Below are 17,520 nucleotides of genomic sequence, written 5' to 3'. Positions count from 1 at the left end.
ATAACTCATATGCTTCTATTAAAAAAGAAGAAAGCCCTCAAATCAATAACTTAACCTTCTACCTTAAAATAATGGAAAAGAAAAAGCAGACTAAATCTAAAGCAAATAAAGGAAGAACATAAAGATTAGAGCAAAAACTAACAAAACAGAATAGAAATTAACAAAACCAAAAGTTGGTTATTTGAAAGGCCACAAAATTGCCATGCCTTTAGCAAGACTGACCAAGAATAGGAGAGAGAAGGCTCAAATTATTACAATCGGGAATGAAAGAGGGGTTGTTGCTACCAATCTCAGAGAAATTAAAAGGATTATAAGGGAATATTATGAACAACCATATGCCAATAAATTAGTTAACAAATGAAATGGACAAATTTCTAGGAAAACACATACCACTGAAACTGACTCAAGAAGAAATATAAAATCCAAGCACACGTATAACAAGAAAAGACATGAATTAGTAATCAAAAGCACTACCCACAAATAAAGCCCAAGCCCAGATGGCTTTACTGGTGAAAAATACAAAACACCATTAAAAGAAAAGAATTGAGAACAGGGACTCAAAAATATACCTGGACACCAAAATTCAGAGCAGTATTATTCACAACAGCCAAAAGGTGGAAGCAACCCAAATGCCCTTCAACAGATGAATGAATAAACTAAATGGGTCCATGTGCCAGTTTGAATGTATTGTGTCCCCCAAATGCCATTATCTTTGTAGTCTTGTGTGGGGCAGAAGTTTCGGTGCTGGTTAGATTTGCTTGGAATGTGCCCCACCCAGCTGTGGGTGATAATTCTGATGAGATGTTCCCATGGAGGCATGGCCCCACCCATTTGGGGTGGGCCTTGATTAGTGGAGCCATATAAATGAGCTGACTCAGAGAGAGGGAAGGGAGTGCAGCTGGGAGTGATGTTTTGAAGAGGAGCAAGCTTGCTAGAGAGGAACGTCCTGGGAGAAAGCCGTTTTGAGGCCGGAGCTTTGGAGCAGAAGCCAGCTGCCTTCCTAGCTAGCAGAGGTTTTCCGGACGCCATTGGCCATCCTCCGGTGAAGGTACACGATTGCTGAGGTGTTACCTTGGACGCTTTGTGGACTTAAGATTGTAACTGTGTAGCGAAATAAACCCCCGTTTTATAAAAGCCTATCCATCTCTGGTGTTTTGCATTCTGCAGCATTAGCAAACAAGGACAGTCCATATATACAATGAAATATTATTCCGCCATATACAGGAATGAAGTTTTGATATATACTGCATGCACCATGGATGATCCTTGAAGACATCATGTTGAGTGAAATAAGCCAAACACAAAAGGACAAACACTATATGATCTTACTTACATGAAATACCTAAAAATAAGCAAATTCATCCAGACAGAAAGTAGATGACAGGTTACCAGGGAGGGAAAGGGAAAGGAATGGGGAGTTCTTGCTTAATGGGTACAGAGTTTCTGTTGGAAGTTATGAAAAACTCTGGGTAATGAATGTTGGTGAAGGTAGCACAATATTTTGAATTTAATTAATACAACTAAATTGTACATTTGAACGTGGTTTAAATGGGAAATTTTGAGTTTATATATGTTACTACAACAAAATATTTAAAAAATTCAAAGAAATTAAAGAACTAAATAAGTGGAAAAACATAAATATTCATGTCAGAACACTTTATATTGTCAAGATGACAATACTCCCCAAATACACATGTACTTGGAGTTTCCAAAGCAGGTGAGAAGACAGAAAAAATTTTAAGAAATAATGAATGAAAGTGTTTCAAATTTGATGAAAACTATAACTCACAGATCTAAGTTGTTCAACAAATCCAAAGTATAAGAAATGCAAAGAAAACTACACTAATTCACATCAAATGGTTTAAATCAACATTAAGGAGAAAAATAAGAGAAATATCTAGAGAAAACAGACACAATACATACAGGGGAGCAAAGATAAAAATGTTAAGAGACTTCTCATCAGACAAAACACAAGACAGAAGACAGTACATCAACATCTTTAAAGAAATGAAAGAAAAAAATGTGACACCCTAGAATTACACTCCAAGCAAAAATATCTCTCAAAATGAAGGAGGAGCCTTATCAACAAATGCTGGAACAAGTATACATCCACATGCAAAAGAATGAAGTTAGACCCTCACCTCTTAACACATACAAAAATTAACTCAAATGGATCAGAGATCTAAACATAAGAGATAAGACTATAAAACTCTTAGAACACAACACAGGGGTAAATATTCATGACCTTGGATTTGGCAATGATTTCTTATATTGCCAAATCTAAGAAAAAAGCACAAGCAACCAAAGAAAAAATAGATAAATTGGGCTTCATCAAAATTTAAAAAAACACCATCAAAAAAAAAAAAAAAAAAGCCACAGAAAGGGAGAAAATATTTGCAAATTGTATACATAACAGATTTGTATTTAAAATAAACAAAGAACCCTTACAACTCAACAAGAAGACAAACGAGCCAATTAAAAAACAGGCAAAGATCTGAATAAACATTTCTCCAAAGAAGATTCAAAACTGGCCAATCCAAAGAATATATGCAATGGCCAATAAGCATGCAAAAAGATGCTCAACATCATTAGACATTAAGAAAATGTGAATCAAAAGCACAAGGAGATACTACTTCACACCCATGACTACGGCAACAATAAAAAAAAGAAAGATAAGTGTTGGCAAGGATGTGAAGAAAATAAAACCCTTGTACGTTCCTGCTAGGAAGGTAAAAGGAAAACAATTTGGAATATTTCAAAAGATTAGACACAGAGTTACCATACGACCCAGCAATTTTACTCCTTGAGAGTGGTATATACCCAAGAAAAATATAAACATAGTCCACACACAAAAACTTGTACACAAATGTTCAAAGCAGCATTACTCATCATAGCTAAAAAGTGGATATAACCTAAATGTCCATCATCTGACGAATGGATAAATAAAATGTGGTATACCTAAGACAATGGAATATTATTCATTCTTCTTGGGGAAGAGAATTTTTATGTCCCACACTGTCACCAGTGAGCTAGTCAGGGGCTGGCCCCATGGCAGCCACCAAAGAGAGTGGGGGATGGGCGTTGGAAGCCACTACGCAGAAAGAACAATTTACTGTAGTTCACTGTAATTTATCAGCCCTTTCCTCTCACTTTTCTCCAGATGCTGAACAGTATTTCTCTGGCCTCCAGAGTTTCAAAATTGTTGTTTCAGACAGTTTCTGCCTGTTTAATAGTTGTTCTGGTGGAAGGACTGAGTCTTGGAGCTTCCTACTCAGCCATCTATCCACGATTCTGTAATTTTATAGCTTTTTGAGGAACTGCCATTTTTCCTTTCACAGTGGCTGCATCATTTTACATCACTACTAACAATGTAACAGAGTTCCAATTTCTCAGAACCCTCTCAAAACTTATTTTCTCTTTTTAAAAAATAATAGCTATCCATGTGGGAATAAAGTGGTATCTCATTGTGGTTTTGATTTGCATTGCCCTAATGACTACTGATGCTGAGCACCTTTTCATACATATTGGTCATTTGCATATCCACTTTGGAAAAATGACTGTTCAAGTCCTTTGCCAATTTTTAATTGGGGTGTTTGGGGTTTTTTACTGTTGTTTTTGCACTGTACAAGTTCTTTATATATTCTGATATTAAGCCTTTATCTGATAACATGACTAGCAACTATTTTCTCCCATTCTGTGGCTGTCTTCATTTTTTTGATAGAATCTGTTTATGAACAAAGGTTTCTAATTTTGATGAAGTGAATTTATGATTTCTTTTGATTTCTTCATATATTTATTTGAGTTCTACCTATAATGTTTAAGAAGAAAAGAAAATACTGACCTTACAACTCACCCAAATCAATTAATATCAGTAATCCATTTTTATAGAAATATTATACCAGGCATTACAGCAGAGTTAACAAAAAGAAGACAGATACGTGATGTCAAGAGATTGATTAGTCCAGCTGGGAAGAGACAACATAAAATACACATGGAACAACTTACAATAAAAAAGCAAGAAAAGAGAAAAATGATACAAGCAGAACACACAGCTAATATATATAGCTCTGTCAAAGTCTAAATAAATCTTCATATAATCCTGCATTTCCAAAATAACCTTATCAACATAAGCAAATGCCCCAAACTCAACAGAAAATCACAAAGCACATGAAGACCCAAGAAGATATGGACAAGCCAAACGACCAAATTAAAAAGCCAGAGGAGACACAGACTTTAGAGCAATTAATCCAAGTAGTTCATACAAATCTCCAAAACAACTTCAATGGGTTGTCTAAAGACATAAAGGACATCAAAAATACTCTACAGAGGTGGAACAAGTCTCTCCTCCATGAAAGAAACTAGAGAGGGTCAGAAGGACACCCTGGACTGTGGTTTCGGGTGTGACCGGCCATAAGGGTCTGTTCTAGTTTGCTAATACTGCAGAAAGCAAAACACCAGAGATGGATTGGCTTTTATAAAAAGGGGGTTTATTTGGCTACACAGTTACAGTCTTAAGGCCATACAGTGTCCAAGGTAACACATCAGTAATCGGGTACCTTCACTGGAGGATGGCCAATGGTGTCCGGAAAACCTCTGTTAGCTGGGAAGGCATGTGGCTGGTGTCTGCTCCAAAGTTCTCTTTCAAAATGGCTTTCTCCCAGGATGTTCCTCTCTAGCAATCTTGCTCCTCTTCAAAACATCACTCACAGCTGCACTGAGTTCCCTCTCTTTGAGTCAGCTCATTTATATGGCTCCACTGATCAAGGCCCACCCTGAATGGGTAGGGCCACGCCTCCATGGGAATATCTCATCAGAGTCACCACCCACAGCTGGGTGGGGCACATTCCAAGCAAATCTAATCACCACCAAAACGTCTGCCCCATAAGACTACATCAAAGATAATGGCATTTGGGGGACACAAAACATTGAAACTGGCACAGGGTCCCCCATAGTAAGTGGAGGGGACGTGGACAAAAATGCGAGAGATGGCGAATGGAGGGAAGGGGTGAGCTTTTTTTTTTTGGCTAGGATCACCTCCCAGACTGGCAATAGCAAGACGACCTCTGGACAAGGGAGTGAGCAGCACGACTCTCACTCCCATGTACCTACCTTGGCAGTTAGCTGGGCAGGTGATCATCTACAACCAGACATCCGGGAGATGTCATGAGAGAACCAGGGAGGCAGCATTTGCTCTCCCCCGATGGAAGTCAGGGGGGTGTACCAGCAAGAGGCAGGGAAAGGCGAGGACACCATACCAGTGCATGAGGAGCCCCTCCCACAACCCAGAAATTCGTGGGCACATGGGCAGGCAGGGAGCCGGGCACATTTGATCTGCAAGGTGCCCATCAGCAGACTCCCTGCTTAACTGCCCAGGGCCCACGTTGCAGCCCCAGGACAGCCTGTACCCAGTGCACAGGGAAAACCAGTGCACTGACTGTTTCCCCACCCGGTTAGAACTCTGTCCAGTGCATAGCAGAAGTTTGCGGAAGACCAACTTGAGAGTGCCACCTGCTGGCAGGATTGGAAAACTGCACTCCAGCAAGCTGTAGCTCTCCCAAATTATATATAAATGCGCAAATAATCCTGCATTTCCCAAAATAACCTTATCAAGATAAGCAAATGCCCCAAAGTCAAAAGAAAATCACAAAGCACTTGAAGAATCCACAAGATACAGACAAGCCAAATGAACAAATTAAAAAGCCGGAAGAGACACAAAATTTACAGCAATTAATTAAACTTCAAACAAATCTCCAAAACAACTTCAACAAGAAGGCTAAACACATAAAGGAAATCAAGAAGACTACAAGAGCATGAAGAATACCCATATCCCTATCTGAGACTCTATAAAAGTTTCCCACATTTATTCTTCAGAAACTTAAATCCTCCAGAGAACTCCTTTGTGAGCTAAGTCCTAAAACCCAGAGGCAATAGCCTCTTCAAGAACGTCAACCAGATGTGTCACCTTTTCCCATAATGTCGACACCCCTTTTCAACATGAGCAAGTTAGGGTGGTCACTGCGTAGACATCCCTGAAGATGGGGAAGGTAATTAAACGAGAGGAAGGGGTAGCAACAGACAAGATGGAATTTAACAAAGGATTGTGAATACTGAACCTCTATATAATTTTTTCCTTCTTAGCTAGGGTATTAGAATAGCTAGAAGGAAACAACTGAAATGGTGGAACAGTAACCCAAAGCATCTCTGAAATCTGTTCTATAGCTACTTGTTAAATTGTAATTTGAAAGCTATCACCTTTTTGTATATATGCTATATTTCACAATAAGGAAATAACTGAAACTGTGGAACTGTAACCCATAATATTCTTGGAAATTTGCCCTCTACTCGTTAAACTGCACTTGGAAAGTTATCAGTTTTATGTATGCATGCTATATTTTACAATAATATTGTAAAATAAATATTAAAAAAACAGATCTTTTGTCAATAAAAGATATTGTAGATCAAATTCAAAACATACCAGAAACATACAACAAAAGATTTGAAGAGAAGTAAGAAAGAATAACTGAGCTAGGACAGAGCAAATGAACGTGAATGCACAAACAAATCGTGAAAAAAATCGAAAAATTTGAAACAGATCTCCGAGAAATGTTGGACAACATGAAACTCACAAACATAAGAATCACTGGTGCCCCAGAATAAAGGGCTAGGAAGAGTATTTAAGGATATAGATAAGGAAAACTTTCCAACCCTTATAAAGAAAAGAAATATCCAAATCAAAGAAGCCCAATGATCTCCAAATAGAATAAATCCAAATAAACCCACTCCAAGACATACACTGATCAGACTGTCAAATTCTGAAGAGAAGGAGAAAGTCCTGAAGCAGAAAAAGAGAAGCAATTCACCACATAAAAGGGAAACCACATAAGACTAAGCACTGATTACTCAGCGGACACCATGGGTCAAGAAGGCAGTGTTATGACATATTTAAGATTCTGAAACAGAAAAATTGCCAGCTAAGAATTCTTTATCTGGTAAAACTAAAGAAGAATATGACCATAATGAATGCAACTAGAAATTAATAATCACCAAAAAACTAGAACATTCACAAATATATGGGAACTCCTGAAAAACAAAAGCTTCTGTGCCTCAAAGCACTTTGTCAAAAAGGTGAAGAGGCAGGCAACGCAATGGGAGAAAATATTTGGAAACCATGTATCTGACATCCAGCATATATAAAAAAAATCCTACAACTCAACAATAGTACAAACAGTCCAATTATAAAATAGGCACAATATATAAAAAGACAATTTTCTGAAGAGGAAATACTAATGGCAAAAAAAAAAAAAAAAAAAAAAAGAAAAAATGCTCCTATTCACTAGCTATTAGGGAAATGCAAATCAAAACAAAAGGATATCATCTCACACCAGTAAGAATGGCTGCCACTTAACAAACAGGAAACTACAAATGCTGGAGAGAATGTGGAGAAATTGGAACTCTTATTCATTGCTGGTGGGAATGTATAATGGTACAGACCCTGTGGAAGACAGTTTGGTGGTTCCCCAGAAAACAAGATATTGAATAACCTACAATCCGGCATTTTCACTTCTCAGTATATACCCAGAAGACCTGAAAAGAGGGACACAAACAGACATTTGCAAACCGATGTTCACAGCAGCATTGTTCACAACTGCCATGAGATGGAAACAATCCAAGTGTCCTTCAACAGAGGAGTGGATAAACAAAATGTGGTATATACATACAATGAAATACTCTGCAGCAGTAAAAACGAACAAGGTCCTGCAACATATGACAACATGGATGAACCTTGAGGACATAACAGTGAGTGAAATAAGTCAAAAACAAAAGGAGAGATATTGGATGTTATCACTAATAAGAACTCCTTGAATAATGTATAATCAGTGTATTATAATGTAGAATATAGAGGACCCAAAAATAGAAGCTAGTGAAGGGGGAATGATTACCTAATATGTACAAACATGTTAACAAGGGTGAACTTAAAGGTATGGGAATAGAAGGGGTGATGACAGTTCATTAATGGGATTGTAAGTATCAGTGCCACATTGAAGGCAACACAATTGAAAGGCTGTTTAAAGGCATGTATCCCACAAATTATAAATAAGTGCTTGCACTACCTACTTCTCAGGTATGACACTGGTACAAAGAATTAACAACAGAGTGGTAAAAGGGAAAAACTACTTATTGCATATTATAGAATATATTTACTAGGAATACCTTACCAGTGCCATGCTAATACTAGGGATAAATAATCAGGAGGTGGAAAGAGCTTTGGGGTGTTTCAGGTTATGGTAAGTGTTCAAAATTGAGACTGATGATGATTGCAAACTAAGTAAAGATAATGTGACACACTGCTTGTTTACCATGGGCAGAATATATGCTATGTGAAATTAGGAACCCCCTGCTTAATAACTCAAGCCCTCGATCTTGATGCTTGCTCTTGTGACATTTATGGCTGTAAATGACAGACAAAAGCCTACGTATAATTATGCCTAGGAGTCACCTCCAGAGAACTTCTTTTGTTACTCAGTTGTGGCCTTTCTTTCTCTGAGTTCAACTCTGTAAATAAATTCGTTACCCTCCCCTCTACATGGGATATGACTACAGGGGAGTGAATCTTCCTGGTGATGTGGGACATGACTCCCAGAAATGTGCCTGGCTCTGGCACTGAGGGTTTGAGAATGCCTTTTTGACCAAAAAGGGGGAAAAGAAAGGTAACAAAATAAGATTACAGTGGCTAAAAGATCTCAAATAGAGTCGAGAGTCTACCCAGGATGTTACTCTTAGATAAGATCTAGCTAGATATGCCAAATGGCCACAGTATGCCAAGTCCTCTCAACAGTAGTCCTGAAAATACTAAGAATACCCAGGTCCCTATCTGAGAATCTATAAAAATTTCACTCAATAAGTTTATTTTTCAGAAACTTAAATTATCCAGAGTGTTCCTATGCCAGATAAGTCCCCAAACCCAGAGGTAGCAGCCTCTTCAAGAACATTAACCAGATGCAATTCCTCTCCCCATAATATCGACACCCCTTTTCAATATGAACAAGATAGGATGGTCACTGTCCAGATATCCCCGAGGATTGAGAAAGTGACCAGACCAGAGAAAGGGGTGGCAACTGACAAGATGGGATTTAACAAAGGATTACAAATACTGAATCTTTATATATAAATAGGGTACTAGAATAGCTAGAAGGAAATAACTGATGTGGTAAAACTGTAACCCATAACATTCTTTGAAATTCGCTCTGTAGCTACTCGTTAAATCATAGTTTGAAAGTTATCACTTTTCTGTATATATATTTCACAATAAAAAAATCTAAAAAAAAAAATTGGATGCTAATAGTGTCTTTTCCTGCCTAACCAAAAAAGAAAAAAAAAAAAAAAGAATCTTGAAGGGCAGAGGGCATTCTAGATGAGGAGATTGTACAAAGATTTTACAAGATTATCATGATGTAGGCATCATTTCAGAAGTGTCTTGGAGAGATCAGAGTAGACAGAGGGAAGCAAATTGAGACTAGTGAACCTACATGCCAAAGACCAAATGCCATACAGCTGAGGAAATACTGCCTGTGCTGGTTTGGATGTATTATATCCCCCAATACGCTATGTTCTTTGATGCAATGTTTCGGGGCTGACATATTAGTGTTGATTAGGTTGGAATCCTTTGAGGATTTCCATGAAGATGTGACTCAATCAACTGTGGGCAAAACTTCTGATTGGATAATTTCCATGGAGGTACTACCCCACCCATTCAAGATGGGTCTGAATTAAATCACTGGAGCCATATAAAAGAGAGGACAAACAGAAGGAACTTACAGCAGCTGTGAGTGACATTTTGGAGAGCAACTGAGGGAGACATTTTAGAGTTGGCCATTGAAAGCAACTTATGCTAGCCCAGAGTTTGCTCCAGAGAAGCTAAAAGAGGACAAAACACCCCAAGAGCAATATTTTGAAGAACGCACTGGAACTGACAGAAGAGCTGAACACAACCCGGGATCAGGAGATGCCAGTCACGTGCCTTCCCAGCTAACAGAGGTTTTCCAGAAGCCATTGGCCATCCTTCGGTGATGGTATACTTGTGTTGATGCCTTAATTTGGACATTTTCATGGCCTTTGGACTGTAGCTTTGCAACCAAATAAACGCCCTTTATAAAAGCCATTCCATTTCCGGTGTTTTGCAAAATGGCAGCAATAGCACACCGGAACACTGCCTTATCACATATGAGGTGATAAATGCACGGACTAAGCTCTGGATGAAGGATGTGAAAACAGAAAGATGGGGGTTAATCCTGGAAAGGCTATGGAGAAAAACTATTCGAGAGAAAGAAAACTGCAGAGAAACATACAGCTTCAAAGAATTCAAAGCTTATGGTAGAAAAGGACATCATCATCAATGAAGGTAAGAAAAAAGAGTAAACCAGTTTAAGAAGTAAGGACAGATGATTCAATTTTGGGTGTGGTCGATAAATCAATAAGTCTGTTATAACCTTTACACAGAAATAAAGTGACTTTATCTTGCCCTACTCTTGTTTTAAAAATATTATCTTAAGAAACTACATTATAAAACACACCAACCTGCACTCTAGGGACTCAGGAAGTTATGCTTCTCATATGTAATAATGTCTACTAAAGAAAATTTATAACTTTTTGGGAATTCAGATTAAAAAAAACAATGAATACAAAATGGCATGAACTTAAATTAATCATCTAATTTATAACTGAAAGGTTTCTTGATATTTTAGAAATACTATAAAGAAATGTCAAGAATTTTAGAATTATACATTAACAGTGCCTGTGCTCTGTAATCTTAGAAGTAGGGAGACTGCTGAATTACTCTGAAAACACCCTTCTGCCTTCATGATTGAGTCTCATCACTGTAAGAACAAATTTACTCACCAAGCTTAGACAATTCCATCTTCTTTTTAGACCAATTATAATACTGCAAAAGGCCCCTATAGGCCTGGACAAGGTTGATTAATACTTCCTGGGAAGATGACTTTTCACCGTATCTCCATGTCTCTGCTTGACTTAGATTTCTGTTCGCATCCTCAAGCATTCCATGATGCACAAGATATAATGCATGTTGTAGGGAGATCTGCACAATAACAAGAAGAAAAAACCCATTGTCATAAAGCTCATTAGATAACCATTAGTCAAAAAGCTCTAAATATCTACTGTCTGGTAAATACACGATACAAGCTGGGCTAATACCTTAACAGGCTACAAATGATAGCAACGTGTTCCCGGTAATACAAGTTTTCATCTAGCCAGGAAGGAAAGACACAGGTAACAATTAAAACTATATAAATGAATTAAATTCTATAAATTTACAAACAAAAGACAGGTGCTTTGGAAACTGAGTCCTGGCTTATATGCCATTTAAAACCTAGATAAATCTGGACAAGTTACTAACCCTTTGTGAGTCTCATCTGTTATATGGAACAATTACTATTAATCCTTTGGAAGGGTACTGTGAGAATTAGATTATATTTGCATAACACCTAATATCTAGTTTGTTACATAGCAGGTAATCAATTATTATAACTATTTTACACATTTCATAAGTTCAGAGAAATCACCTTAATAAGGTATTCAGGAACAGCATTGGTTCAGATGGAAAAGGGAAGGATATCCCCGATACAGGAGAAGCAACAAGAATAACCATACAAAGAATGGCATTACAAGTGAGGAGAACATTAAGGATGAGAATAATGGGAAGTACAGTGTATCATGTGGATAGAGCCAGATGATACAGTTCAAAGTCCTCATCTCAACTTTTTGCAATAATTTCTCAACTAGTCTCTCCAATCGTGCCCCCCTACAATCCATCTTCCACATGTCTGCCAAAGAAATCATCATGTTAGTCAACTGTGTAAAATCCTTCAATGGGTCCCACTGCCTACAGAATAAAATCCAAGTCCCTAGCATGGCACACAGGGCCCAGCATACTTCCCCTGGCTTCTACCCAAGTGATTTTCAGGATAACTAAAACCCTGACTACAAAGTTATCAATATCTCTATTACCTCTTGCCATGCAAGAATACCCTTTCCCCTAGTCTGGCTAGCAAACACAATTGCTTTTTCAGACTCATTCCAAGCCTTTTCAGACTCATCTTAAGTCTTCCTTTTTTTGCCTGATTCCCCTACCCATTCAATCCCAGCCCTCTCCAGTTCCAGGGGGCTGACTGTTCTCTCCTTTGTCTTCTCACTATACTTTGCATTTCTAAATAGCACTTCATTGTACTTACTTGTCATCTCTGACTACAACAAGAAACATGTGATACAATGAAAAATTATAATGAAAAATATAGCCAGTCTTTGTCCTCAGTTCCTGGCAAGGGAACCAGTGATTCTTTGGAACTTCCCTAGTAGTATCTTTTGTTATTCATGCTGGGCCCTGGACTATGCTGATAGATCATATGCTAAAAGACAACAGGGAGGGGCCAGCCCACTTGCACTCTTAAGGTTAGGAATGGTCAACCAGGTGATTAGGGAGTTGGGGCTTCAACCTCTGGAAGGAAGGGGGGGCTGCAGATTAAGTTCAACAACACTGACAATGACAATGATTATATCAATCATGCCTACATAATGAGAACCCATATAAACTTGGACACTTGGAAACCTGAGTTAGAGACCCTACCAGACCTCACCCTATGTGTTTTTTATTTTGGCTGCTTCTTATTTTAATCCTTTTACTATAAAAAACTATAATTAAAAATACAGCACTTTCAGTGAGTTCTTTGAGTAGTTCTAATGAATTATCAAACGCAAGGGAGTGGTAAGAACCCCTAAATTTGCAGCCAGTTGGTCGTAAGTTTGGGTGGCTTTGGTCCCTGAACACAAGACTGGTACCTAAAGGGCAATCTTGTTGAGGATGGTGTCAGATCCCAGAAAAAAAGTCTAACATATAGAAGGAACGTCTGATATAGGGGCCCCGCAGCTTATCTCATAGATACCAGGTGCACCATAAACTAAGGGTTGAAGCTGTTTTAGAAATTCCAGTCATAGTGGCGCCTCGACCCCAAAAGGTGGATAAGGCAAGATCCGATAGGTCCGTAAGATGAATGACCACAAGCAAGCCCAAAGGCCTGCTTCCTCCACATAGATAATACAGCTGCACATCAAAGAAGAGTAGTGTTAGAACCCTAGCAACCAATCAGCTCAGAAGTTGATAAGCCCTCACCCACTCAAAGCACAAGACACCCTTCCCTCCCCACGTGGTTTTTTTTCTTTAAAAAATGCCGCTCTCAGAAAGAGAGCTGGAGCCATTCTCTTTCTTTCTTTTCACTGGCTCCCACCTGCTTTCTTCCTCTAATAAGCCTTAAACTCTCTACTTAAACTATGACTCGCTGTGTTGTGTGGATTCTTGAACGACTCCGACCTAACAGATGGCCCTTAAGCTGTAGGATCTGGCCTAACCTTGGGTAGTTAAGAGTCAGAGTTAAATTGTACTGTGTTACTACAGTATTTACAGCTGGTGTCAGACGCTGTTGTTGGAAGTTGCAGTTACTGACTGAACTTCCGATATAAGTACATTCTCTGGAAAAAATAGTATTAAGTGTTTTCAAAATGTTTAACAACAAAAAAATGTTTTACTGCCTGTCTTAATTTTCACCCTAAGTCTCCAGATGAAAAACAAAGTCCCTTTCTGGTTTCTTTCTTTACTTCAAGTGAGCAGATTCTGTGAGCCTAAAGAGACCTAACCATTAATTTAATTGAAACTTCACTCCCCATCCCCAATCAAATGGCTATCCTGTTTCCTCTTGAATGAAGCGATGGGGAACATAAAACACCAAGGACGGCCATTCCTTTTTCCAACTGTTCAGTTAAAATGCTCCTCCCTAAATTGAACCATAAGCTGCCTCCATTTAATTTCCACTCACAGTACCAGAGAATGAGAACAGTACCTGAAAACAGCAAATACTCAAAAAAAAATTTTCCTGAATTAATTGATAAAATCTAAAAAGAATCCTAACCAGGGGAAAATCTTTTTGCAAAATTAAAAAACAAAGCATTTTAAAATTTTATTGAAAAAGTGTTCTCCTATTCGTCAAAAATATACCAGATTGAGAGAGAGAGAGAGAGAGAGAGAGAGAGAGAGAGAGAGAGGGAGGGAGAGATATCACAACACTTTGGAAACTTCTCAATCCTTTTAGATAAAACTTGTATTAAAGGATACATGAATACAGAGAGAAGGCTGCACCTAAATATTAGGAACATTAAATCATTTTCCTGTTTCCCAATTCCCAACTTGGTTAGCTCTTTCTTTTTTACCCCAGGTACTAGAGAGCTCAAATGACTTAGGCAAACATGTTAGAATTTGGTCCATCATCAAAGAAGCACAACTGCCATCACTGGAATACTGGTTTTGGCAGCCAGAGATATGTAAAGAGAAGGTATTTTCAGTCAGAAAACTTGGTAGGTAACTAGAAACCAAGAAATAAATGAATCTCACAAACACTACTTTCTTTCAGCTTTTTTTATTTATCCAGGTGTCTTATCCTTTCTTACCTATTTTAAACATTGTTACTACCTTATAACTGAGCAAAGGAATTAAAAAAACATTACCACTGCAAACGTAAATTCACAAAGACTATATTCTCACCTTTAAATAATTCAGGACTCCAATATTTTTCATCCGGTCAGCGAAGGTACTGAAAGTCTCAATGTTGCTTTTGGGATGATAATATAGAATCTCACTTCCTAGCTTCCAAATAATCTGTCAAAGCAGAAATTACCACCAAAATGTAAAATCCATGCCTTAACCAACTTCTGCCTAAGAAAGTCATTTTTTAATTTTTCTTCTGATTGTAATACAAAAAAAATTTCCTTTCCTAGAGATCAATACTATTAACACTTTACAGTACTTTTACCCCATGAAACTAGTTTAAAGCCTTATGTGGTAAAATCTTTTCATTCCATTAATATTAAAATACTAGATAACTGTAATAGCACCATTTTTAAGTTAGTAGTGTAAAGAAGGTAGGCATTCAGGAAACATACTGAAACTAGTAATTTAAACTAGCATAGGATGAAGTCAGAAAACGTGGGTTCTAGTAATAATGGCTCTTTAAAGCTCTCAGCCTCATCTTTATTATTTGCAAAATGAGGGCAACAACAACAAAAATGAGGGCAACATACTAGATGTTTCCTGAGATCCTTTCAAGCTCTACAATTCTTCTCAATAAATTATATCTACACTTAAATCTCTAGTTTAAAAATTTTCATTAGCTATGGACAAAGTTTAATAAAAATTATTCTCTCCCTAAATCACCAAATTTGGGGGGGGGGGGGTGTGACAGAACATGGAGCTCTTCTTTCTCACGGAAGCAAATCTCTATTTTTCTCTTACCCTAATTTAAAGTATTTCAATAATATTAATTTTAAAGTAGATTTAAATAAAACTTAAGTCAATTATTTTTATAAACATACATATTGGTTATTTGGTATAATCATAATATTCATCTTCCCAACTCAGAAAGAGAGATCAAGATTTCTTTCCTAGAATGTACAAGTTGGTAACTGTAGTATTCTGGAACTTCAAGAAAGCTTGGAGATTACCTATCACAGTTGTTCATAAACCTAACTGTATATAATTACAGGAACACTTGTTAAAAATGCTCTAGGGACTCAGACTCTGATTCATTAGCACTGGGGTGGAACACAGCAATCTATATTTTCAACAAAAATCCTATGTGATTGTAACAGAATCAAACAAGTGTCTGAACACCATTGGTCAAATTCCTTCATTTTACAAAACAATTTCTTGACCAAAAGAGGCTGCAACTTGTCCAGTATTTCAGAGATGTATATAACTTAGTCCATAAACTAAATTTTCAATCAGTGGTTAAGTTTTTTCTTTCAGATTTTTTTTGGCTCTATTAGATATCTATAACCAATGTAAAGATTGCTATATCAATAGAAACTGTAAAAGATATTCATGTTAAGTTTGCAGATGAACTATATTTTACTGAACCAATTTAACAATATATGTCAGGCACTGTTCTAAATCCCTGCCATTGTGGAATTTACATTCTATTGATAGACAATAATTAAGAAACATAAGTAAATTACATAATATGTTAGAAAGTGACAAGTATAGAAAAAAGAATGGAGTAGGGTAAGGAAATCAGGAGTGCTAGTTGGAAAGCAGAGGGGGGCTGTGTGCAGTTGCAATTTTAAATAGAGCAGTATAGTAGGCCTCACTGATAGGGTAACTTAAATGAGGGTAGCCATAGTGCTATCTGAAGAAATATCTATCCCAGTAAAGGAGATTGCTAGGGCAAAGGCAATCAGGCAGGACTAGCCCTGGCCTGTCCAAGAAACAGCAAGGAGGCCAATGAAGCTGGAGCAGAGTAAAACAAAGGAAGTCATCTGACATGAGAGAGATCAAATGGGGAAAGGAAGTGAGCAGATCACATAGGAACTTATAGGCAATTATAAGGACTCTAGCTTTTACTCTTAGTGAAGTGGGACGCCATTGCAGTGTTTTCAGCAGAAGAGTTAACATGATCTGACTTATATTTTATGTATCATATTAGCCATTATGAAAATGCAAATCAAAACCACACTTACTTGTGACTGTGATTATGAAACCTTGTAGCTCACACTCCCTTTGTCCAATGTATGGACAGATGAGTAGAAAAATGGGGACAAATGGGGGGGATAGAATGTTTTGGGTATTCTTTTTTACTTTTATTTTTATTCTTATTTTTATTTATTTATTTTTTTGGAGTAATGAAAATGTTCAAAAATTGATTGTGGTGATGAATGCACAGCTGTATGATGGTACTGTGAACAACTGATTGTGCACTTTGGACAACCGTATGGTATGTGAATATATCTCAATAAAATTGAATTAAAGATAAGTAAATTGAAGGAAAAAAACCACACCTACTATGATGGTTATAATAAAAAAAGGCACACATTAACAAGTTTAACAAGAATGTGGAAAGACTGCATGAGGAGAAACTGGAACCCTCATACACTTGCTGGTAGGAATGGAAAATGATGCAGCCACTTTGGAAAATAATCTGGCAGTTCCTCAAAATGTTAAACACAGTCACCATGTGACCAAGCAATTCCGCTCCTAAGTATATATACCTAAGAAAAATGAAAACATACATCTGTACAAAATCTTGTATGTGAATGTTCATAACAACATTATTCATGACAGACAAAAGGTGGACATCACCCAAATGATGAATGGATAACCAAAATGTGGTATATCCATAACGTGGAAAATTATTCAGCAATAAAAAGGAATGAAGTACTCATACATGCTACAACATGCACAAACCTTGAAAGCATCATGCTAAGTGAAAGAAGCCAGTCACAAAAGAACATATATTGTAAGATTCCATTAATATGGAATTAAAAGACTTCTTTTTAGGGGAATGAAAATGTTTTAAAATTATGGTGTTAGTTGCACAACCCTGTGAATATACTAAAAAACTCTGGATTAGACAGGTTAAATGCGTGAATTTTATAGTATGTCAATTATATCCCAATAAAGCTGTT

The 17,520-nt window shown here is 37.3% G+C and overlaps 1 protein-coding gene across 4 annotated transcripts in view; it reads right to left on the bottom strand.

Annotated features, from left to right (window-relative positions):
• TAF1A (TATA-box binding protein associated factor, RNA polymerase I subunit A) overlaps positions 1-17,520 on the bottom strand; it is a 57,502-nt gene that overhangs the window by 31,755 nt on the left and 8,227 nt on the right. For all 4 annotated transcript variants that reach the window (XM_037823384.1, XM_037823391.1, XM_037823400.1 and 1 more), the window contains 2 exons: positions 14,606-14,719; positions 10,897-11,095 (listed from right to left, as the gene is read on the bottom strand). In XM_037823384.1, the coding sequence (XP_037679312.1) occupies positions 10,897-11,095; positions 14,606-14,719 (313 nt within the window). The remainder of the gene's footprint in view (positions 1-10,896; positions 11,096-14,605; positions 14,720-17,520) is intronic.

This window comes from Choloepus didactylus, chromosome 2, assembly GCF_015220235.1.
Source record: "Choloepus didactylus isolate mChoDid1 chromosome 2, mChoDid1.pri, whole genome shotgun sequence".
Taxonomy (NCBI): Eukaryota; Metazoa; Chordata; class Mammalia; order Pilosa; family Megalonychidae; genus Choloepus; species Choloepus didactylus.
The sequence above is the reverse complement of the archived record's forward strand: the minus strand, read 5'-3'. Positions and strand labels throughout refer to the sequence as shown.